The sequence below is a fragment of the Bubalus bubalis genome, chromosome 4 (assembly GCF_019923935.1).
Source record: "Bubalus bubalis isolate 160015118507 breed Murrah chromosome 4, NDDB_SH_1, whole genome shotgun sequence".
In the NCBI taxonomy this organism is placed as follows: Eukaryota; Metazoa; Chordata; class Mammalia; order Artiodactyla; family Bovidae; genus Bubalus; species Bubalus bubalis.
This window is the reverse complement of record NC_059160.1, coordinates 162,369,418-162,394,208: the sequence shown is the minus strand read 5'-3', so window position 1 is coordinate 162,394,208 and position 24,791 is coordinate 162,369,418. Positions and strand designations below refer to the sequence as shown.

Here is a 24,791-nt window from a genome sequence, read left to right as displayed (position 1 = left end):
GCTCCCCGATGCTCATGTCAGAACAGACACCTCCCACCAGCCCACCTCCTTGAGGGAAAAAAATAAAGAAGCAAAAAATAAAATCAAGACCAAAATTGAGATTGTTGATGGCACCACTCTGCCTGTGTTGAGAATATTCCACGTATGTGGGGCCTCTATACACTCTGGGGTGTCTTTGCCCCCGGGTTTTCTCAGGGGACTGTCCATGTCCCATGTCACCATGTTACCATGAAGAATCATAGACATGTTGAGGATACAGACATTGAGAAAGAGGAGGCTTACCGAGATGTCGCTGATGGCAACAGCAGATACGCCGTCCCTGTGGGCAGGCAGGCGGGCTACATGGGTGAGGTGGTCCAGGTCCCACAGGATGCACGTGCAGTCTTGCGAGCCACTCACCAGGAGGCTGAAGGTGACTGATGCTGCCAGGCATGTGACAGCCTGCGTGTGTCCGTACAAGGCCTAGGGACGGGGGTGAAAGTGCAGGTTATGAGAGCGGCCCTTGATCCAGTCACTCGGGAGATACTCCATACTCCCTTTTCCTGTTGGGCCCCAAATGCAAGAACAGAGATTCAGAGTGATCCAGTGACTGCAGCGTTTGTCGGGTGTGTGTGTGTGTGTGTGTGTGTGTGAGTGTGTGTGTGCACTTGTGTATTCATGGGTGTGTGGCTGGCTTCTCAGAACCATGCCTTTCCAGGGTTGAAATCCAGATGGGGAGAGTCAGTAGTCCTTTTTATCACACTCAGACGGAGACCCAGCAACTCCCTCGTGCTCTCTGCCCCCCATGTCGTCTTGCAATCTGAAGTGGCTGCCGGTCTGCCATGTGTGGTATCCCAACCAGTGGCTCAAGTATCATCTGGGAACTTGTCAGAAACGTACATTCTTGGGCCCCTCCTAGGTCTACTGAATCAGAAACTCTGGGAGTGGGGCCCCCAAACCTGGGTGTTCACAAGCTGTCCGGAGAATTTCATGCATGCTCAAATTTGATCATCACACTAAGGGAACCTCAGAAACACATGGGCTGGGAGAAGGCGGGGAAGTCAGGTCATAGTTTAAAAGGTTTGACTTTTCAAGTCCAAAGGATCCACGTTCATATCCAGTCTGGCTGCCCAGCAGCCGGCGACTCGGGGCCTCAGTCCTGGCTCTCAGGCTGGCCTAGGAGGATAGTGGCTTGGCTGATGGATAGTTATGTGTCCCGACCTGGCCAGAGGCCTTGCTTCACATAGACATGTTCCTGGGGGACTAGGGATGCCTCCCAGGCACACTGGGACCCCTGGCCTGCTGCTGCTGGCTGTGGTGTGGTTTCCATTACAGCTGCCAGGCCAGCCTGGCATGAGAGCTGGCATGCACACACATGCCTGCTGTCCTCTGCAATCAGCCTGAGAAGTGCAGAGGTGGCTCTCTGAAGCCTGACTCTCCCCTCATCTGGCGGTAAAGCTCCACCCTCAGGACTGTCTGCCACTCACTCATTTGAGTCAATGAGGTTGAGCATCATGTTTCAAAGTGGTCACTTGGCCTGGTCACAATAATTACAAGTTCAGCTGCAGATTCCCATCTGTGCTCCATGGATCCTAACATGGCACCAACCTGATGGATGTGACCCATGGAAGAAGGCTGGGGTCACCTCAGGGGCTACTTGCTGCTGCTAAGTTGCTTCAGTCGTGTCTGACTCTGTGTGACCCCATAGACGGCAGCCCACCAGGCTTCCCCGTCCCTGGGATTCTCCAGGCAAGAACACTGGAGTAGGTTGCCATTTCCTTCTCCAATGCATCAAAGTGAAAAGTGAAAGTGAAGTCACTTGCTCAGTCGTGTCCGACTCTTAGCGACCCCATGGACTGCAGCCCACCAGGCTCCTCTGTCCATAGGATTTTCTAGGCAAGAGTACTGGAGTGGGGTGCCATTTTAGGGAAGTGAAAACTGTCTGAAAGAAGAGACGAAAGCAGAGGGCTTGACAGGAGCTTTCTGGTGGTCTTCCCAGAATGAACTCTGCCTAATGGCTAAGTTCTGACTTCTGGGGACAGGACAACTCCAGAGTGTGCAGGCTGGGGACCCAGGTATGAAGACGGGGGATGCAGAGACATCGGCTGGGAGCCCAGTGCCTGTGTGAGCTGTTACTGGAGCGGGGCCTCTGCTTTCTTGGGGGAAGCGTTGGAGAGGCAGGGACCACTGTGTGCGTGGGCACTGCCCACCTCTGTAAGCCTCACACCAGCCTGGAAACTAAAGCGCCTGGAGGCAGTCAGCACCACTCCCTATTTGGAAAGGCCTGGAAAAAAAATGAAGCAGGACAGCAATTTTAAACGTTCTCCATTGGCTCTTCTGTTCTCAGAATAATACCTCTCATCATGGCCAATTAAAATAGCTCCAGTATATCACCTTATACCTAACTAAAGTAGCAAAAAATAAAATACAAACCTCTGAAAATAATTCCCTGTTCTGGATATGTTGTGGTGAAATGGGCATTCCTGATTGGCTGGCACTGTAAAACTACAGAGCCACTATAGAAAGCATTATGTCACTGTTCTGTAATTCTGCTTCTTGAAATTTGCTATAAGGAAATGATTAATCAGAAGCAAACAGCAATCTAAGATGTTTTCTGCAGCACTATTTAAAATATTTAAAATTGGAAGCAATGTAATTGTCTAGTTTTGGAAGAAACGGTTTATTAAGCTGTGGTACATTGACATAAAACAATTGAAATGTAATTTTATGGAGATGGAATAAAATGGAACAATTGAAATGTAAATTATAGAAACTGTAGAAAAGCGGAAACAATTTGATAGGCTGGGTGAAAATGGAATCAACATATCTATACGATGATCAGAAGGATGTAAATATGTATATCTGGGGATCAGAGCATGTAAGGATGAATATTTTTATATGGATTATAGAGAATCATTTGACTTTGAAATATGTCTTTCATGTTGTAATATTCAGAAATAAAACAGTTAAAAAAACTGTTAATGAAGCTATTTAATGATGACTTCTCTGTCTACAAGTCTGTAAGTAAGGGAGGGACCCCTTTCTCTGAGCAGCTTCCAGTCTGGGGGATCCCCAAGGCTGTGTTAGCCTCTTTGGGTAAATGATAAAGTACTTTATTTCACTTAGGAAATAAGAGCAGGTGGGATTCCCCCACCTTTTTGTCTTGATTTATAGCTAGGAGAGGATGATGAATTACATTTTATACTGTCAATACTGGGGCTTTTACACTGCATCTTCACCACTAACCAGGACCTTGGAAGGGCAATGGAGGGGGGTCGCTTCCCTGGCTCCCCAAGGTGTCTTTGGGATTGGGCTGGATGCCCTCATCCCTGGAGTGATGCCTGGGAGAGGTGGATTCTCCATCCCCATAATAGGTGCACAGTCTCTCCACGCAGGTCAGGAAAGTGAAGATGTGAAAAGACAGAAGGCTCTACGCCTGGCTTGGGAGGACTTCCCTGGAGAGTCTGGGTGAAGGCAGCCCACACTCGACCCGCACAGCAGCGTCTAGGTAGGTGCCGTGGCCTCTGCGGATGAACCAGCTCCCTCAGCACTGACCTCACCTCACGTTTGTTGACTGTCCACTGCTGTGTACCACGCATGTGCTGGGGGTGGTGCCAGGGAATAAGGGCAGGCTCTGGGGAGACTCCACTGACTAGTAAAGCATCCAGAGAAACCCAGCATCATTTCGAGTGTAACATGTCCAGTTTGGGAAATCTGGTCAGTGGCAAGCCTCGTATGGTTAACATTTTTTTTTTTTTGGTCACTTTGGGGCTGTATGGATCACTAAATCACAGATGGAAACATGAATTGCATTTGGAGATGGAAGTGTCTCCTAGAGAGATTCTCCAGCAACTTCAAGTGTGTGCAGGGGAAAGCACAAGGCTTAGAGTCAGATTTAAATGCAAGTCTGACCTTTCCGAGCCTCACGTTTCTCACCTGAAAGTGGCACTAAGGGCCCCGGCTTTTCAAGATTACAGTTAACATGCAGAACCTTAAGTAAGCAGTCAGTTTCACTCTGTCTATTATTCCAAGCAGCTGTAGTTTGCGAGGTAAGACCAGACGAGTTTTCTGCCTCCTGGTCTCTTCCTCCTGTGTCTGCCACAATCACCCCTATTCGGAGACAGTCTTTTATTTTCTGACTCTCTGCTCCTGGACAAGGCACTTAACTTGTTCGATTTGATTTTTCACCAGTGAAGTGGGGATGATAATGATTCCTATGACAGGGTAAAATGAGGAGGTAAAATGAGGCTGTTCACGTAAAAGTGCCTGTGAAGAATGCTAAAAAATGTCTCCTAGAGCAAAAGGCTCCGGATTTCACTGGCCCCGCTGTGTAAGCAGCGTCTCTCACTGAGGCGCAGGTGTCCGTGGAAGCCCCAGCCCTGTGTGCTCGTCAAATCCACCCAAAGACATGAAACCGCCCGTGAATGACATGGACCCGTGTGCCCTCTGCGCTCTCAGCTCCCGAGAGAGGCAGAGCTCTCAGCGCTTGGGAGCTGGAGCATGCAGACACCGAACCTGCCAGAGGTGCCACACCTGCCCTGAGCCAGCACCCCCATGGGGGCTCCGTACCTGCTTGAGGCGCAGGCCTGTGGCGCGGCCTTTGGTCATGCTGAGCTCCCAAACACACACCACGGCGCTGGTCCCGGCGGTGACGATGGTCGTGGGGGACGGGCACGCGGCACAGAGACAGCGGCCCCAGGCGGCCAAGTTCTCGAACGTCACTAAGATCTGCGGGAGATGAGGCAAGCGAGATGGACACTGGCGCCAGGGCCCGCACCGGGCAGGGAGCTGGCACAGGGCGACGGGGGGATGCGGGCAGATCTGGCCGCTTCCATCGGCCTGCTTGTGTGCCGTGGCAACCGAGGGACAGGCCATTTGTTCCAGAGAAGCCCTGGTGACAGGCTGCCCGGGTATGTCTCCAGACAGCGCCTACACCCAAGGAACAGGTGGGAAGAGGCAAGTAAGCAGGAGGGTTTGGGGACACAGCAGACATGCCCTGTGAGCTTGGGAAAGGCAGAGCCCACTTTCAGGAAGTGGGGACATCTGGGGCCAGTTTCACTGGCTGCCTCCTACTGGAGGTGGGGGAAGGCTAGGGAGGGGAGGGAAAGCTTGGCGAGCAGGGAATTCATGCCACGTGCTAAGGTGGGAGCAGAGCAAGGGCAGAAAACAGGGACAGAGGCCACGTCAAGAAGGTAGAGAGGAGCAGATGGCCTCACACAGGCATGGAGGACCAGTAGCCCAGTGGCTTGCTCCTAGTGGCCTGTAGAATGTTCACTTTGTGCCCTCTGAGTCTGAGCCAGAGGAGGGGCCAGAGGGGCCCCTAAGACTTTCTACCCAAACTGAGTAACAACCTGGGCCTTCTCAATGCAGCCAAGTGATCAGCCAGCAGCAGAGACACTGCAGACGAGACAGCATGTCTACTTACAAGCTCGACTCCCGGTAACACAGGGGAAGGCTTAGCCCACCGGGCTCTTAGCATGGTCGCTCAAACCCTCTCATCCCCAGGCTGGGGGCGCAGGCACGTGGAGGAACTGGGGGTGTGGGCAGCTGTGGCCGCTTTGGCTCGCCGGTCTCCTGACCACCTCTGCCCCAACCAGCAGCAGGCTGAGGCCCTGGGGCCAGCCTGCACCCAGCGCCACTTGCCTTGTCCGAGCCGTAGTTGCCCAGGCAGCAGCTGAAGTCGTCAAAGCCCCAGCTGAAGGTCCTGCTCCAGTGTGGAGGCAGCAGCATCTTGTTTGTCTCCACGGCCAGGATGGTTTTCTCCGTAGGAACGATGTGGCCGATGGCTCCTTTGGGGGATTCTGAGCCTAGAGAGAAGAGGTACATATCTGCTCCCCAGTCAGTAGGGAGGAGCTTGTTTGTCAAAGGATGATACCTGCTTTAGCTGGGCCCAGAGAGGAGCCATGCAGAGCCCACCCAGCCAGGCAGGAGCCACTCCTTGTCCCTTCCTCCTGGGCCTCCCTCTAGGGGCTATGTTACACTCTGGCCCCAAGCTGGGTCCCCGGGCCCTGGGTCTCTCCCCAGACTTAACACATACATGAAGTGTGGGCCATGCTGGTCTTTAGTGTCTCTTATGGGCTGATGCCAAGGGAAGAGGAACCGAGGCTGGCAGGACAGACAGCATAAAGCCAGAGGAGCCAGGGGCGGGGCTCTGTCCTTCCTGCACCTTCCATGCATCAGGTCTAGCAGGGCTGGAGGTGCCAAGGACACTGTTCTTGGATTCAAGAGAAAAAACCCCGACAAGCCTGGCCTTATACTCCTTGGGACCAGAAAGCTGTTCCAGGTAGACTTCCCCAAAGCAGAGAGGCCCCAGGGTGGACTTCATACACACCCAGTTCCTCCAGGGGCAGGGCTGGGACCTGCACGGGGCCATCTGCCTCAGGCGCCTGCCCCTAGCTGGTGGCTGCAGGCCCACCTGGGTGGTCAGGAGCAACAGCAACTGCGGGCCCCAGAGTGGGGGCTGCAAGCTTGAGCTGTTTCTTCTAATAGTTTCCCTTTTTCTTTATAAATTCTCTGCAGGCCCATCCATCTGGGCATCAACACAGAATTCTTTAATAGCAGCCATTTGAGTATTCCAAAAAGCAAACCCCTTTAGCGGCCTTACTTACTTTTACTTTTCTGGAAGTGAGGAGGGGTCTGTGTGTGTGTGTGTGTGTGTGTATTGATAGGGGTGTGTGCACATGAAAGAGACAAGAGTGTTTGTCTCAAGAGACAGACAGGTGGGTCTTCAGAAGTCAGGGTGTAACAGAGGTGGCCCCAGACACTTCCAGAGCAGAGGCCTCCCCAGACTCCTGATGTGACTGGAGACACAGTTGGGCAGTCAGACCCCAAGCCTTTGCCCCAGCCTGAACCCCTGAACCTCCAGAGGAACACCAGTCATTGAGGGACAGCTCCGGGACAGGACACCACCCAAAGCAGGACCAGGAGCTCACCTTTGACTGTGACCTGGGAGGGCCTCAGCGACTGCAGGCTGTACAAGAAGGGCTGCGGGTGCCCGGGCAGGCTGGCAGGCGTGGAGACGTCCTTCCCTGGGGAAGGCTTCCCTGCGGCAGTCCTGGCCGGATGGGGTTTAGTAAAGAGCTGCAGAGAGAGGCAAGCGGACAGACACGCGCCGTGCCGGCCATTAGAGCAGATGGACAGAAGGGGAGCCGTCCTTGGGTAGTCCCAGCTGTGCCTCTGCCCTGGGCGCTGCTGGGGCTGAGCTTGCTCCTGACCGAGGTGAGCTGAAACAGAATCATCTGGTTCACCCTTTGGATGTTGCAGGAGAGGGGCCTGGGGCTCAGTCAGGGGCGGCTACTTTCTCAAGGCCATGGTGCAGGTCTGGCAGAGAACTCTCTTGGAAGCCAAATCCGTCCTCTTCTCCAAGCTGCTTGAGCAAGTGATGAGCCCCCTGAGGAGCCTCTGGTCCCTGAGAGAGCTACCTTTCCTGCCAAAGGGTCAGAATGACCCCCTTTCCTCCCTAGATCATGTCTCTCTTCATTTGCTTGAGCTATTTCTCATATTTTCTATTTTTCTTTATAAATTCTCTGCAGGCCCATCCATCTGGGCATCAACACAGAATTCTTTAATAGCAACCATTCAAGTATTCTAAAGAGCACAGGCAAACCCCATTAGTGGCCTTTCTTATTTTCATTTTTCTTAGAGCTCTCAAACTGTCCTTAATGTCAAACTTTTGCATAATTGGACACTGTCTGAAGTGCAAGGCCAGGCTGCCTGGCAGAATCCTTGGTGCTGGGCTCGAGAATGCAGCTGAGGCCTGCTCCAGCTCTCCACCCTCCCTCCCCGACTGGGCTCGTGCTAGGCTGGTTTCTTCAGCCAGCAGCACAGAGTTCTGCTTCCAGATGGAAACATCCACGGCGCGCCATGATAGGCGGTGGAACTGGCCGTGGCTGGGCTCAAGGACAGAGGTGGGGCTCAGCAGGCAGCCCCGGGATCTCCGAGGAGCCTTGGTTACACCCCTAGACCAGATGCTAGACTATCTAGAAAAGTCGGGCAGCTGATCAATACAAACAGAAATCAGATGATTTTTAAATGAGCATTAAAGAACGTTCTTCATGCATATTAGACTAACGAAAGCACCGGGCTGGACCCTCGTAAGGGTTTTCGCAGGCACAGCCCCTTGTGGGAGCACTGCATGATCCCAAAGCGTTTGATCTTGCCTTCAAGCTGGGACCCCCTGGGGAATTCTAACTCTGACGATTGTTTTAGAAATATTTTGTAGAAGCTCGTATTGGGTTGGTCAAAAAACTCATTTGAGTTTTTCTGTAAGACATTATGGAATATAATATCTCATTACTTAAAATCAGAATTTAAAGAGTGTACATTCCATGATCCTACTTATATTAACATATTTTTGTTTGTGGACTACAACTTCAAATTATTTATTTCTAGTATAATATTTTTAAAATTAAAGAAATGAAACCGTTTAGCTACTCTAGCTTTTTTCCTGAAATTCTCTCCTGTCTACAAAGCCTTCCTTGGCCAAACTCAAATTTGCATATACGGTCCATTCTCCAAGTCACCCTCAGCCTTTCCACATTCCCCTTACCTAGGAGCTGCGTGAACCTGAGCATGTCACAATAAGGCCAGACAGAAGTGATGTTATTAGATGAGCCCACCCAAGCCTCATGGTTACATATGGGGAAGGCTGTTGCCCAGGATGGTCTCGAGTTGGCTGGGCCTATGTATTCATTTTCTGGTGTGGTTCCTGACTGCTTAGGCTGGGTCCCCACGGTCCATGGGGCCATGCTTCTGCCTCCAAACGGTTGTGCTCAGGGAAAAACATCTCTACACCAAATGGGAGCTTGAAGATCAATGGGGCTGGGATCAGCTAACTAGGCCTCAAGATGTCATTGTGAATGCACAGTCTCACATCTCTGCGGGACTGTCCTGATGCAGACAGAGCTAGTGGAGCAAAAGGCCCGGGGACCCCGAGGGCAGAGCTTGGACGCTTTCACAATGGGGCCAATACGATGCGGTTTTTGGAGCCGGCCAGATGGGGCAAGAGCTCACTGCTGACACCTGCCAAGGGCGCAAGTGTAGGCGTTATTTATTTAGCCTCTCTGAGCCTCAGTTTCCTGATCTGTATGATCCCCGTACTCAGAACTTAAGAGAGGATTCAAGGAGGGAATCACACAAATAACATTTTTTGAATGTTAATCATATTTCAGACACTTTCATGCACTTGGTTAATCTTCACAACAAACCTATATAAAGAATTAAATACTGTGTATTTATCATAGTGTCTATCACATGGGTCACAGATGGATGTAGCCTCCATCATTGTTAATGATATCATCACCTCCCTCAACATCAGTGGGTTACGGAGAGTTAAACCTTGATATTAAAGTCCCAGAAGAAGAGGGTGGCAGAGGATGAGATGGTTAGATAGCACCATGGACTCAATGGACATGAACTTAAGCAAATTCCTGGAGATAGTGGAGGACAGGGAAGCCTGGCATGCTGTAGTCTGTGGGCTTGCAAAGAGTCAGACACAACCGAGTGACTGAATGACAATTAAAGTCATAGGGAGGTGACTGCAGAACATTTTATCTCTCCAGTCCTCACCTACTCTTCACTCTCTCTTCCATCCAAGCTCACCCTGCACACACTCTTTTGAGAAAGTAAGACAAAAATCATGGTATGTTGTACCTGTTTGGGCACCTGTCCAAAGTTGCTGACGAACCCCAGGATGGTGCTTCTGATCAGAGGGTCGCTGATGCTGCTGAGGTCCACTTTGTCACCATAGAAGTAGGGATGGAAGGTGTTAACAGCCTCCACTGCGGCTGAGCCCTGCTGCTTGTACCCAAAAATGAGGTCTATCCAGTGGTGCAGGTTGGCACTGACAAAATCACTTTCCAAAGCCTGGAACCAAAACCAAAAAGCGTGAAAAACACAGGGGTCTCAAGGACTCATGGGCCCTCTGCCCAGATCAGGAAGGGGCTGGTGGTTCAGGATGCTCTCAGCACGGGAAATATAAGTGATGCCTCCCTGGGCTGGATGAGCACTAAGTGAGATGTGCGGTCCCTCTAAGGACCACACAATCCTGCCTCAAGCTAGTGGCTCATCCAGTCCACAAAATAACCTTAAGCAAGAGGAAATGTGGGCCAGTGTCTGGATTTCTTGTTCACCATTTGTTTCTGCTGAGTAGAGCCCAAATCCAAAGCTTGGTCTCCAGAACCCAGAGACAGTCATTTGGAACTGGCTGGGCTCCCTGTTGATGCTGGCTTGGGAAAGTCAGGTCATCTGGGCTTGCTTAGTTTTCTGATGCGTATGACCATAACGCTTTTGAGAAGGCCACACGTGGGTAATGCCGCAGGAGGTGCGATGACTGCGGTGGCTGACTTTCCAGAGGCGACGATTAACCAGGGAAGACCTTTCTCCTTACCAAGGGAGGGCAGAGGACAAGGCACAGCTCTGTTACTAGTTAGGCATGCCCCCAGGTTGTTTTTCTTTTTTAGGTATAATTTACATACAATAAAAATGTCCATAAATATGCAACTTAATGTGTCCTGAAAATTGCATGCAGTGACTTAATCAACACTATATTCAAGATACAGAATATTCGTATCAACTCAAAAAGTTCTCTTCTCCTTGTTCATCTCTTACTTCAGAACGTAGTGATTGCTGATCTGATCTGCTTTCTGTCCCTCTTCTTTACCTTTTCTAACATCTCACAAAAATAGAATCCCATAGTATATATCTTTGGGCTTGGCTTCTTTTGCTTAGGACACTGCTTCTGAGATTCATTCATGGTGCTTCATGTATCCATTATCTGTCCCTTTTTATTGCTAAGTAATATTTCATCATGTGGGGGTATCATTTGTTTAGCCATTTATGGTTACAGGCATTTGGGCTGTTTTTGACTAGTGTAAGTAAAACTGATGAATATTTATGTACAAACCCTTCTGTGGACGTGTTTCCATCTCTCTTGGGCAAATACATACATGTGGAATCGCGGAGCGACATGGTAAATGCATCTTCAACTTTATAAGAGTTCTTGTTCAGAGCGGTTGTGCCATTTTCCCCACCAGCAATGCGTGATGAATTCTGGTTGCTCCACATCTTTGCTTGACTCTTGGATTTTGCAGTATTTTAAAATTTAGCCATTCTTGTGACTATGTAGTAGCATCTCATGGTCTAGTGTATATTTCCCTGATGACTAATGATGTTGAACATACTGTCATGTGTGTATGCTAATCCAGGTATTTGATCCAGAATATGTGTCCCCAGAGGACCTGTGACCTGTACCCACATCAGTCTTTCTGGGTCATAAGCCAAGTCCTCTCTGGTCCTGGCAAATATTTTGGCCAGTGGGACCCCCTTGAGGCCTCTGGCCCCTCTCTGATCTAAACTGGGCAATATGGTCCAGGGCTTGGTCTTGACTGTGGGGTTGGCTAAGGGCACTGACTTGCCCTCCACCTAATAAGAATCTGAATTTGCTCCCCTCATGAGTCCTACAATAAATTGGCACAAGGACAAAGCCTAATGGATCTCTTAAAAGAGCCCAGAACCCAAGCTTTTTCCTGCCGACTCAAGGCATGGGGCCCAGTCCGTTCTCTGAGTTCTCTAGACATAAGAGACTCAGAAGTATTTATCACAGCCCTCCACTCAGACAGAAAGCCTCTATGGACATTAAGGGCACACCGAGGTCCTCATTCAGGATACCAGGGACTCTGCCGTGACCCCACGCAACTCACTTGTCTGTGCAGGCTGATGAATTTCCGGGGGTCTCCATCAGCCCAGGGAGGGAGCTGAACATCGCCCAGTGCTGTTCCGTCCTGCATGCAGCCTGAATAGGGTGAGAGACAGCAGGTCTTTGGGTAAATGGGAAGCCACACTGGTTAGGAGTCGGGGTGTGTGAACACTGTGCTGTCTGGTACTGGGATTCCTGCATAGACCACACTGCTTCCTGTCTCCTCTGTGCATAGACCACACTGCTTCCTGTCTCCTCTGTGCATAGACCACACTGCTTCCTGTCTCCTCTGTGCATAGACCACACTGCTTCCTGTCTCCTCTGTTGGAAGTGACCCCACCCTATCTGCCTGAAATACTCCTCGGATTCTAAGCCTTTGGGCCTCCATAACACCCTCCTCGCTTCCAAGCAGTGCCCGTGCATAAAATGGTTGGGCCATCATTTTGGTAAACTTCCCTCCCCTCTCTCTATGCCTTTTCATGGAGGCACGTTTTTATACAGTGTTAAAACAATAAGATAATAACAGTAACAGTAAAAGCTATTGTGTTTTGAGCATCTCATTCTATGCCAGGGCTTGGCACACATCATCTTATTGACTCTTCATTCAACTTGATAATTTATGCATTTTCTCTCCACTTTTAAAGTGAAGACAGAAGGTTTTCACAGGGAACTTCCCCAGACACCAAGAAGAGCCTGGATTCAAGCCTGAGTCTCCGTCCTCCCCATTAGCCACACAACCTTGAGCAAGTTGTTTAATCTCTTGGGTCACTTTCCTACTCATTACCTCCTAAGCTGGCATAAGGATCAGAAGAGAAAATACACATAAAAATACACATAACATGCTTAGAATGGTTCCAGGCATATGATGGCTGCTCAGGAAATACTGGCTGTAGCCTTTCTGAAAGCCTCCAGAGCCCACAAGTACAACTGGGGTGAGAGCATCCTTTCTCCTGGCCTGCAGGGCGGGCTTGGCCTTTCCCATCATTCAGTCTCAGCTCACACCTGTCACCTCCTCAGGCAGGTCCTTCTCCACACATGGCCACTGAGTCACCTCAAACTGTTTTCCTGCCTTCTTTCCTTATAGGACTTCCTCAGCATTGACAAGTATTTCACTTATTTGTCTATTCTTTTCTGTCCCTCCTCCCCTACCCCCACACACAGAATATTAACACCTTCCAGGCGATCCACCCCAGGACACCCAAGTGAATCCTCAGTGCCTAAAAAGGGCCTGCATACAGTAGGTGCATAATAGCCACACTTGTTTTCCTGACCTCCCTGAGGATCCTTGGTCCCGGGCATGAAGGCTCTATCTGCCGCTGAGCACCTCCCCTCCAGCAGAGAACCAGCCTCCACTGCCAAGGAGAACCGGTGCCCTCCTCGCTGTGCCCCCTTCACCCCAGGCCGGTTGGGCCCCTCCTCTCGGCTTCCTTGGTTCAGACTCGCTCCTTTCATGGTCTCATCACACCTTGTGGGAACTTCCCTTTATATTTGTCAGGTTCTCATCTAAAACAAGTGAAGCATCTGAGAATGTGAGCATTGCCAAGGCCACCAATTTCCACGAGGTCAGAGTCGATGGGCTGGGCCTGGGGATGCTTTAAATGCCCCGCTGGTGATCTGTCTGCAGACCACCGCACAGGAGGCGCGTGTCCAAGGCAGCTTTCCTGGGCCTGCCCCTGGTCTGGCTTGAGGTGCAGGCCCATCTGCACGGTTTAGAGGAAGAAGGGCCCTGAGGAAGAGGGGCTCTGGAGCATGGGTGTGCACCGTGCTGGCTCACAAGGGCCTCCTCAGAGTGGGTGAGTCACCCCGCACCCCTGGGTGGGGAGGACCATGCCCTTCAGGGGGTTCCGACCACATCCCCTCCCCAAGTCACCCTGAGGTTCCCAGTGGAGGCTCCCAAAGTACATGTAGTTGCCAGGGGGCCTGCCTGCTGGGGCTTCCTGAAATTTGTGTCCCTCCTCTAAAGCAGTGGGTGAGAAAACATGGTTGACCCTGCTGTGGGGTCTGGAGGGTAGGAAAGAGAAGGAGCCACCAAGGTGCCCGTGGGCACCCCAGCAGCCTGTGCTGGGAGATGCAGCACATCTGGGTCCTTCTCACAGGTTAGCCCACTTGTGGGACTTGGAGGAAAATGGAGCAGAGAAGGTCTGGCTTGCCTGAGGCATTCAGCAGGGCAGTGCCAGGCCTGGCTGTCAGCAAGGGCTCCTGCTCCCTAGCTGCTGTCTTGCCGCAGACTGGGGCCTTGGGGACTCTTGGCAGGAGGTCCTGGGTAGAACTGTGGTTGGTGGTCTGCACCCCGGGGCAATGTACTTCCTCGGCTCCCACCTCCTCGTCAAGTGACACCACCCAGTGGAGGCCTCACTCTAATCTGCCCACCGTACTGGTCTGGACCCACAAGCTGTCCGGCCCCAGACCCTTGCTCCGCTCACCAAACTCCAGGGCGTTGCAATTGGTCAGGAACTCAGGCAGGTAGAAGAACTCTGGGGTCAGCTCTCTGACATCACTCATGTTCTCTCTGGAGGCTGATTCCCACGCATTCTTCACACTGTGGAACATTCTATCTGCCACATCGAAGCTTCCACCCTAAGCAGAAAAGGGGTGACATGATCAACTGTGTGGTGATAATTTGGGGTGCACAAGCGTCACTAGAGTGGGCCCTCTTCATCCACTCTGTCCCCCAGACATGGGTTCTGCCATTACACCCTTTCCATTCACTCCCCAACACATGTGCATACATCCGGCCATGGGCAATTGTTTCTTCGGGCATCTAATCACCTTGAGTGTTCACTGGGACCCTGCACCGGAGCTTCCACGGAGGATGCATGGTCCACTGTGATTAAGGGAGCAATGTTTCCCCAGTTTAGAAACTGGAGTTCAGATCAGAGACAGGAAAATCACGGTCATTCGTCTGACCACTTGACACACTCACTGAGGGTCAGCTCTGAGTCAAAGTACAAGGAGTGGGTCAGACAAGCTACGTGCCGGAAAGTTTCCTGGAGAAGTCAACCCCTGGTGAGACGGCAAGCCTGGTGATGGAGAAAACGGTGATGTTCTCAGCTGAGTGCAGGCCTGGAAAGCAGGTCAGGTAGGGCCCTGGTGACATGTAACACAGCAGCCTTGACAAGAGGGGACCGATCTGAGGCTGGAGTGCTGGAAACATATGGTGCTGCACGAGGGTTGACCTTGTTTCCAAGGCCCATTGCCACAGATGGGTCCATGCAGTCCTGAGATCGGCAGCTGAGCCAAGCTGGAATTCCTGCCTTGGATTCTCTGTGCCTCTCATTTGAATTGCCATATCTCTTCAGCTGACACTACCCTTATTCATCATGTGATCTTGGGGGTTGGGAGGAGGCAGAGAGGTCCCAGTTGGAGGAATGAAGATGCTGTGGGCAGAGGGGCTTCAAAAGAGAGTTTCTGAAGCTGGGATTTGGATCTGTTGGCTTAAGTTTAGGGATGCCCAAGGGCCACCTCCCCTTTGGGATTCAGTGATTCAATTGTCCCCATTGTAACTGGGCCTTTTTTGTTCAGCCAGGACTACCCTTTCTTTTGCCAAACTCTGCAGAGGGCACATGTGGCCAGAAGAACAAAGGGATAGAACTCAAATGGCCAATGCCCTCCTCTGCTCCATCAGCTCCTTTCTCTCTTCAGGGACCGAGGTTTCCCATCATCAGTGGCAGACGAAGTGTAGAGAATATGCTAGCAGTCTCTGCACAGGGTCAAGGACACCAAGAAGCCCGGTTACCCTGGGGTTTCAGCCAAACACAGCATGCGGGCAGCTGAAACATGGCTTTTCTCCAAGATTTTTTTGCTCTTGGTTTCAACCAATTAGGCAAGGGCTTCCCAGGTGGCTCATTGATAAAGAACCTGCCTGCTAATGCAGGAGATGCGGGTTCGATCCCTGGGTCAGGAAGATTCCCTGGAGAAGAAAATGGCAAGCCACTTCAGTATTCTTGTATAGGAAATTCCATGATCAGAGGAGCCTGGCGGGCTGCAGTCCAGGGGGTCACAAAAGAGTCGGACAGATTGTTTAGCGACTAAACAATGGCAAAATTAGGGGGCGAAGCCCACTCTCAGATTCAAACTGAAATGGAAACAAAATGGTGGAGGGGGTGTTTCTAAATAAATCTGCCCCTAACAAGTGGCTCATTGAAATGTATTAAGAGCTTTGTGTATTTAATCTGCAGCCCGAGCCTTACATCGGAGGGAGATTGATGCTGCCTCGTCGTTCCACTTTCCTTTTGCAGCTTTTATGAGTGCTGATGGTAATCTCCTGAGAAACAATATGATTTGGTAATAAAAAGATTACCTGTATTAAATAAAAATAATATATACATGGGGAATATTGTTAGTGCTACAAATCTGGTTAAAGATATTACCGCAAAGAAAAATGTTATTTTTTTCACAGCTGTCTAATGCATTTTAGCAAAAGTAATATCTTTAAAACTTAAGCCTGTATTATTTATAAAGGAAGCAATAACTGATTTTCCTATTTCCTATATTAATAAATGTATTTGCATACATTTGTTTCAAAATTAATGGGTTTGCTCACTTTTGCAATACAAAAGAAACGTGAATTCCCTGGAAGGAAAGTGGAGCTGCTTTGCAACTCATATTAGTTACAAAGTCTGTGAGTTGACACAGACTCTGGTGGCTGCCAGCAAGGAGTCCCATCAGGACTTGAGTCTCAGGAAGGGGAGGAAGGAGAGAAGGAAAAGAAGACAGGAGGAGGAAAGGAGAGAAGAAGCGAGGCAGAGAAGCACAGTCAAGGTTTACAGAGCGTCCCCATAAGGAAAGTCCAAAACAAAATCAAGCAACAACCAAATTGGGTCTAGAGATTGGATGGAAACAGGGTGGTCAGAGAGAATTTCTGGGCCCAGATCTGCTCCTAAATCTAGCCTGCAGATATTTCTGAATATCAAAATTAATGAATCCTCTGAGTATCCAAACAGACCAAAAATAAATTAATAGCAAGGCTACTTTTATCAACAGAGGAGCTACTTCTTATTGGCAGAAGATTTCCCAGGTGACATTAAAGCCAAAAGACAAGGCAGCTAAGTCCATAGGTTTCTGAGGCAGAAGCTTACAGTCTATGCCCAGCCAACATCACTCATATGTAAAGACACCAGAAGAATATTCCCAATATTGAAAGGGTCAGAAATACAATCCTAAGTATCTGTCTCAATTAAAACACTTTAAGAGGTGCTCAACTTTACCAAGAGGTGAATCAAAATTAAAAGCAAGTAATGCAGGAAGAAGTGACTGACAAGGCCACTTTGAACTGTTGCTGAATATTTGACAGGAGTTAAAATCAGAGTAAATTTCATGATTACCGTGCATCGGTTAAAACTGCAAACACCTTGAAAGGAGTTTTTGCACTGAAGGAGCTATCCCTTTAGTATGAGGACACAGAATCTATGTGCAGCTGTGTCCCTGGACCGCATTTCAATGGTAATAATAGTTACACCTTTATTATGGACACAACTCCACGAGGGGCTGGCATTCACAGAGCCCCCAGGTGAAAGGCCTGTGTCCAGGGCTGCCCAGAGCCCTTGGCTCTCTCTGCAGTTGGCATATGTCTTACACAAAACCAGTCGCCTCGCCTCAGGTGGTTTGGAAAACTCTTCCCCACTGCTGGTAACAGCTGACTTCACATGGGCTGTGACTTAATTAACACAGCACTTGATTTCGGTTTCTTATTAAATGCAGCAGTGGCAGCGGAGGCGGCACTGTGCCCTTGCTGGGGCGCTGGCTGCCTTGCTCTGCCCCGCCCAGGCTGGATCCCAGCTCAGGCCTGAGAGTAGCTGGTACTCTTGCCAGGGTGGAAATGGGGGCCTGTGCTGTGGCCCCAGCCTGGTGTGGCCTCCTGGTTGCTCAACTGTCTGAAGGCTCACAGACACTGGCTCCCTGTAGGCAAGATTCCCAAGATCACAGAATCCAGGGAGGCAAGCTCGGTAAACAGCAGTCTCACGCCCCGAGGGGTGGGGATAAGCACATCACCAGCGGAAGCCTGAGTCACACGGCTTGCGTGTGCACCCACCCAGGTCACACTGCTCATGTGCTGCATTTTCTGGATTATAAGAGGCTATCGTTGGGGACACAGTGGAAACAGTGGCTGATTTTATTTTTTGGGGCTCCCAAATCACTGCAGATGGTGACTGCAGCCATGAAAGTTAAAAGACAGTTACTCCTTAGAAGGAAGGTTATGACCAACCTAGACAGCATATTAAAAAGCATAGACATTGCTTTGCCAACAAAGGTCCATCTCGTCAAGGCTCTGATTTTTCCAGTAGTCAGGTATGGATGTGAGAGTTGGATCATAAAGAAAGCTGAACACCGAAGAATTGATGCTTTTGAACTGTGGTATTGGAAAAGACTCTTGAGAGTCCCTTGGACTGCAAGGAGATCCAATCAGTCCATCCTAAAGGAGATCAGTCCTGAGTTTTCATTGGAAGGACTGATGTTGAAGCTGAAACTCCAATACTTTGGCCACCTGATGCGAAGAGCTGACTCATTTGAAAAGACCCTGATGCTGGGAAAGATAGAGGGCAGGAGGAGAAGGGGATGACAGAGGATAAGTTGGCTGGATGGCATCACCAACTCAATGGACATAGGTTTGGATGGACTCCGGGAGTTGGTGATGGACAGGGAGGTCTGGTGTGCTGTGGTCCATGGGGTTGTGAAGAGTCAGACATGACTAAGTGACTGAACTGAACTGAACTGATCGTTGTAATAACAGGCTTGAGGCAGAAAAACAAACACAGCAACAGTAGAGGTAGACATCAATTCTAAGACCAGCCTAATAAAGTTTAATAAGACTTAATAAGATTTAACTGTGAAAAGAATAAAGGAAACCTTATTCCTAGGAATCAGAATATGCCACACTGCCATTCTTAAGGTGTCCACACCCCTCTGCACAGTGCCCAGTGGGCAGGCTACAGCCCAAAGAATGCTGTACCTGTTTTCCATCAGACCACAGCAGGAGTGCATAGGCACCCGATCTCCACACCAAAGCCATTCTGGTCCAGTCACGGATCCAGTGCGTCACTGTGGCTCAGTCATGTAATAGCTCAGAGGCAGACTTTGTTTCATCCAGAACAAGAGTGTGCACTTTCCTCTGACTCTTGCATGTGCTCCTGCTCTGGAGATACTGGACATACTCATGTCCCTGCTCTCCAGATAAGTGAGAAAGCCTTCGCTGCCTGGATTCTGCACCTTTCTACCTTTCTTCCACTTTTCCACTCTGGGATCCATGCTGGGGATGGGGGCTGGAAGTCTAGGCCCGCCGAGAATGTAGGGAGGCTCCTTTCCTTGTCACCATACAGAGGTGAAGCAAAAGTCTTTTGAGAAGAAACGAGTCTGCTCCCAGCAGGCAGAGTGGAATGGAGGGAGAAGCCTGACTCCAGGAAGATAACCAGATCATTCCTATGGAGGTCTGCACAGGCCCCAGGACTCCCAGATAGGAGCCACGCACATTCCCTCCAGATGTAGCTGTTGTATTCATTCGCTAGAGACTACAGTTTCTTTTTTATGATAAGGGAAAAGCAGAGTCAGGCGGTTCTTTGGCTGGTTCCAAGGCTTGGACTAGCAGTGACCCACTAGAAGAGGCAGTTCAAAGTCGGAAGCAGAAACCAATTCACAAGCATCATGGAGATTTCAACTTGGATGAGCCACTGTGTCCCACATAGAGTTGAACCCAGAAGAACCAGGAGTCACATCAGAGATCAGTGCTGGACTCACAAGAACTCAAGCTAATATGGCTGCGTTGGTGCCACGTAAAAGCAAATGAAATTGCCTTTGATCGTCTCACACTGGTTTAGACCGTCTCAGACCAGTTTGGGCTGGTTGCCATTGGACCAAACTGGCTAGAATAAGCTCAGACCCGCGTGACTAGCTTCAAAATGGCTTTAACCCAATAGGTTGGCAGCACACCAGTCTCATCTGGCTCACGCCATTTGAAATGCTTTGACACAGTCCAGACTGTCTTGAATTAGCTTAAACCAGAGAGGGGCAGCTTGCACCAGTTCAGGCTGCCTCAGATGAGACCTGGTTGACAGCGGGAGGAAGACAGGAACAAGGACGATTGATCCTCTTCATGGCAACCGCCCTGAGCTAGGGGCTTTGCAGACATTTCCTCCTTTAGTCTCAATGGCTCAGTGAGATGTGCGTAATTAACCCTCATTTCCAGAGTAAAATAATATGCAGAAATAAAATAAAATAACTGTGGGATGTAAATCTCACAGTTCGATGTTTCTATTTCAGTCTGCCTTGTCTCTCTGTGAGAAGACCCTTTGGAACAGGTAGAGATGGGGCTGTACTTGATGAGACAGAAGGGGTGAGGGGAAACTTCTGAAGCACCCAGAGCTCCCAGGGTGGAAAGTCATCATGGGAGGCAGCGCCGTCATGGTCAGCGGGCTCATCACTCCACGTGGATTGATGCTGGACAGCTGGATGGGATTCCTGGCCTGGGGAACAGCTCAGGGGCCGTTTGTCCTCCAAACCAAACTTACTTAAAATGCTTGTTGCCTGAGAAAGACTCAGGGGAAGCACGCTTGTTATTTTTGAGTTAATTTCCAGGGAGGGGGGTTATATAATGTCTAGACAATCCATGCCTTCAAGGAAAGAGAGGACTGCGCCAAGAAACAAGACAGGAGGGGTGTGCTGCCAGTTGGAGAGAGAGCCTTGACATTGCCTATGTACCTACCCAGGGCCTAGATGATTGCTTTAGGTCTGACTCAGTAGCCTTTTGTCTTGGGGTCAAGGTTATCTGAGTCATTGTAAGGAGTGAACTTGCTGGTGAAGTCAGACTAAAATACACAATTCCTGGGATGCTCATGCTTTTCCTTTGGTGAAGCTTGGCTGTCAGAGTGAGTCCCTGAAAGTTCAGCAGCCTGTTACCCTCCATGGCCATGTCTTCCTATCTGTAGGACCCTTAAAAAGGCCTCCATCAAGAGAGACCCTAAGCTGTGCTGTGTTCTCTTTGGAGTTGGCTGAGCCAACTATCTGCAACTGGGATACCCATGGGTCTCCCCAGTCAAACCTCATGCCCCTGGATAACCTTAATTCAAGATCCCGGTGGTAGAGTTAGAGGGAAAGAGAGAGAAAAGCACACCAGCCTCCCATGAGGCACTTTGTCCCAGCTGTTCTGCGTGTCTTGACACTAGCATCCTCTCAGGGTCATACTGGCCTGCTTCCAGCCTGCATTGGACTGCCAGGTAAAATATAGGATGTCCAGCTAAATTTAAATCTCAGATAAACAGAGAATAATTTTTTAGCATAAACCATTGTTTATCTGAAGTTCAAATTTACCTGGGCATCCTGTATTTTTATTTGTGAAATCTGGCAACCCTAAGCTGGCATGACGTTCTGTTAATTCATGGGTAGGCAAATTTGTGAGTTTCCTTCTTCAGTTTAGCTGTTCATTTCAGTATTAGAAAGAATTTGTTTGTCCTTTTAAGCCTTCAGACTTGTACTTAGCATAGTTTTATGCATTCTGACGTCACAAGTGATATTCTTTTCATTCTTCCTTCTTTGTGTTTATTTTTCTAGCCTTTGACCACCTACCTTACCTGCAAGGAGGTCTTCAAGCTTCCTGTTTCTCCTTTCCCACTAAAACTTATTTATGTTGAGTATGTTCCCCCCACATCTCATTCCTTATTTTTCAGTTTTTTTGGTGAGACCGTTGGGTAGACATGGCGGTGTGTCTGTGAAGTAGCTTGCCTCAGCTGGATGGTCCAGAGTCCTGGAACCAGTGGCCAGTGAGAATCATGGGCTCAAGGCTGGATTTCTAGCAGCAGGGTCCCTGCCTTGTCCAAGCCTAGCTCTTAGCCTGAAGATCTAGCCCTGTGTGTGTGTGTGTGTGCGTGCGTGCGTGTGTGTGCACGCGTGTGTACGGATCAGGGACGCTCACCTGCAGAGAGCAGAAGGCCTGGGTGAAGGGTGGCATCCGGACCAGGTAGGAGGCGACAATGATGGCCGAGGAGTAGTGGGTGCAGAAGTGGCACTGGACGGTCATGTCTCCTGCAACGAAAGCACAGCCTGGGTTGCATCCCCACCCGCGGCCTGCCCACCACTCCCATCTCACCCAAAAGCTTGAGTATCCGTCCTGCACATCGCGGGGGTCCTGGGAGGTGGGCAGGGGCCTTCAGGGCAGTGTGGGATGCAAAAGAGCTCCTCAGCCTGCCGAGAACCTGCTCACCAAAGGCAGGGCTTCGGGGCCGAGGGAGTCTTCTGAAACGTGCTGCCTCCGGTGCACGAGGCATTCATTCATGGCTCGTGGGTAGATGTTCCTTATTTTAGTAGCTTCATGTTTTATTTCAAAGTGTTTGAGAAAACCAGTATAGCTGGCATCAAATATATGACAGAAAATTTTCTCTTTAAAATACATCCATTGACGTTTAAAAGGTGAACAGATCTAAAGAAACACAGCAAGGCGCTAAGAGTGCAGCTGGCGTGTGAAGGTGGCAAAGACTGTAAAGGGAATGCAGGGATGAGCCGCATTTGGGAACCAGGTTCAAGAACCAGATGAATGCAGGCTCTGCATTTAGAGGCTGTGACCTGGAGTGAGTTGCCTGAAGTCTGAGTTCCAATTTCCTTCTCTTTACAATGGACCATTGTACGTGCGCTTGCAGGCTGGTCTGCACCCGCACACAGAAAGGCTGAGCGGATGTCATTTCCCTGCGCCCGGGAATGGAGGTGTTTTAGCACTTAGCACCGCAGTTCTCAGTCCTGACTTCCTGTTGGAATCACCTGGAGTGCACCCCATCACAGACTTATTTAAATCATGATTTCCAGGGGTGGGACCTGGACATGAACATTTTTAAGGAGCTTCTCAGGTGATTCTCACAGGCAACCAGGGTGCAGACCGCTGGATTTGGGAGTTCTCTGTCCAAATGCAATTGTCTATAGGCTAGATGACACCTAAATCATTATCAACTCTCACTTCAAGGCATTCAGATAAAGAGCATTGCAGAAAAAAATCAAGCTGGGATCTACTCACCTTCAGTCTTCTCAACCTCTTTAAACCTCTGGATGAATTTCAGCTTCCTTTCCTTGGTCTGAGCTCCCATGGGCTTAGAAAGATCGCGGAAAGTCTTGGGATTCATCAGGTTCAGTGTCTAGAAGGTGAATGTGCAACTGGAGTTAACTCCCTTGGACCCTCTTGTGCCCCCACGAGACTGCAGGAGCCACGGTCTTTAGTTTTATGGTTCTCTTTATTGGTTTATTGTCGTTCGGTCTGACCCCCCTCCTCTGGTTATTAGCAGGCCTGGTAGGGTTTTATGGCCCCACAGCCAGTGATCCACAAAGACTTAATAGGGGAGAGATGGAAAATGAGAGGAGGGGAAGATTGATTTCACACTGAACTCTTCCAAGTTGACCCAAATCAGAACATTGCCACCAGTTACCCAAGAGACTTTCAAAAGAGTTCCTGTTGTCAATGGATACTTGGCTTCTGCCCTCGCTGAGCAGTTTGCAGTTCAGGGTTCTTGCTGAGAACTCAAACGGGTTTTGTAGGCAGTCAGAAGTCGTCCATTTGGGGAGGAAATGAGAGCAACGTCCTCATGTTTTGGGAGGCACCTCCCTTTGGGGGTGGTGAAAGCAGTCTTGGTGCCCCTTCCCCTGCCCTTGGAATACACAACAGTAGCACGGTGAAGAGTTTTCAGGGCTGGGTGTCCTCTGGGTTTGCATGTCTTTATAGAAGGAGGCGTTTCTTTACACGCCTCTTCCTTTCCACTAGTAGTGAACCACCAGTCTTCCTGGGGAGGCAGGGCCCGGCACCATGGCTGGTGAGAAAAGGGGGCGGAGTGAAGCTCCTGAGACCCCTTGAGTGACAGCACCATGGAAACCTGCTCAGCCACAGCCGACGCTGCCAGGGCAGAATGGGGCTTCCCCGTTGCCACATCTCCAAATTCTCCAAAAGATATTGGAATACCAGCTTTTTAGAAGAAACCTCCCAATTTTTAAACACTGATCAGAAATTAAATATTAATACAGGATATGGGCTAAACAAAATGGGCTGGGCACCCACCCATTTGTGATATGTGAGTTGAAGCTAGGATTGGCAAGTTTCCTTTCTGAAACACCTTGGTCCCAGATGATGGAGCAATGAGAAGCAATGTATGTATGGCTTGTGAGAAAAGGTTTGCTGTGTTGTGTCTCAAGTTGGGATGGGAGCTCACAAAAGACTGAGGCCCCTTTCCCAAATTCTGGGGGTGAGCTGTCTAAACAGCTCGAGGCAGCACTGGCCAGGGCTTATCTGTACTGGACCCAGGCACCTCCAGTCATTTACATACACAGCCTCTATTCTCCTTATGGCCAGAGCCCAGGCGATCAGGACACTGCTCCATAGCCTGGTTGCCCCCCAGTGGCATCACCTTGGCCAAGCTTGTCACTTTTCTGCTCCTCCCTCCTCTGCCTGCTGAGGTCCAGGGACAGAGGGCAAAAGAGCAATGGCCCAGTCTTGCCATCAGCCTCCATTAGGGCTACATGTCTCGGTCCAGATCCAGGGTGATATCATCACCTCCACATACCGTCATCTCAGTTATGAAGTCAGGTTACAGCGGAGGAGTCTGTTCTCATTGGGTCTCTGTGTCTCTCGTTCTCTCCCCCTCCCTCCCACTCCCTCTCTACATGTTGGTTCTAGGAACACATCGTATGGGCCTCTTCGCTTGATGGAACAGTGTTGGCCCTTGGCAGTATCTCAGCAGATGGGTATCTCTTGCCTTCATGGTAGCAGTGAGCCAGGAAACCCTCTGGGGCATGTGTCAGCTACTGTCCTAGTCATGGGGGGCTGGGACAGGAACCCAGGCACCCAGACTCCAAAGGCCAGGTGAGGGCCAGGCCAAGGTGGGAGCAGCCCTCAGGCCCAGGTGGACTGAGCCCGTTGTAGAGGCTCTGCATGACTTCAGGTGCTCTGGTCATCAGGGTCAAAAAGTCACAGGACACCTGCACAGCATCCGCGTGAACACATACCTGTGAGGTGTAGTCGGCCAGGACCCAGGGGAACACCGGGTACTGCATGTAGTCATTGTAGGTCCTCCCAGCCAGGGTGTTGAGGTACATGAGGTACTCAAAGTTGCTGATGTCTCTTTTCTGCCGGAAGAGACAAAGGGGGATAAAGCCAACA

At 50.0% G+C, this 24,791-nt stretch overlaps 1 protein-coding gene across 6 annotated transcripts in view; it reads right to left on the bottom strand.

Annotated features, from left to right (window-relative positions):
• The window catches only part of WDFY4 (WDFY family member 4), a 257,299-nt gene that overhangs the window by 8,849 nt on the left and 223,659 nt on the right, over window positions 1-24,791 (bottom strand). For 5 of the 6 annotated variants that reach the window (XM_044942406.2, XM_044942409.2, XM_044942410.2 and 2 more), the window contains 10 exons: window positions 24,638-24,757; window positions 22,665-22,782; window positions 21,576-21,685; window positions 14,098-14,251; window positions 11,679-11,770; window positions 9,631-9,843; window positions 6,912-7,059; window positions 5,623-5,807; window positions 4,549-4,707; window positions 283-462 (listed from right to left, as the gene is read on the bottom strand). In XM_044942406.2, the coding sequence (XP_044798341.2) occupies window positions 283-462; window positions 4,549-4,707; window positions 5,623-5,807; window positions 6,912-7,059; window positions 9,631-9,843; window positions 11,679-11,770; window positions 14,098-14,251; window positions 21,576-21,685; window positions 22,665-22,782; window positions 24,638-24,757 (1,479 nt within the window). The remainder of the gene's footprint in view (window positions 1-282; window positions 463-4,548; window positions 4,708-5,622; window positions 5,808-6,911; window positions 7,060-9,630; window positions 9,844-11,678; window positions 11,771-14,097; window positions 14,252-21,575; window positions 21,686-22,664; window positions 22,783-24,637; window positions 24,758-24,791) is intronic. The other variant, XM_044942408.2, reaches the window with a different exon arrangement.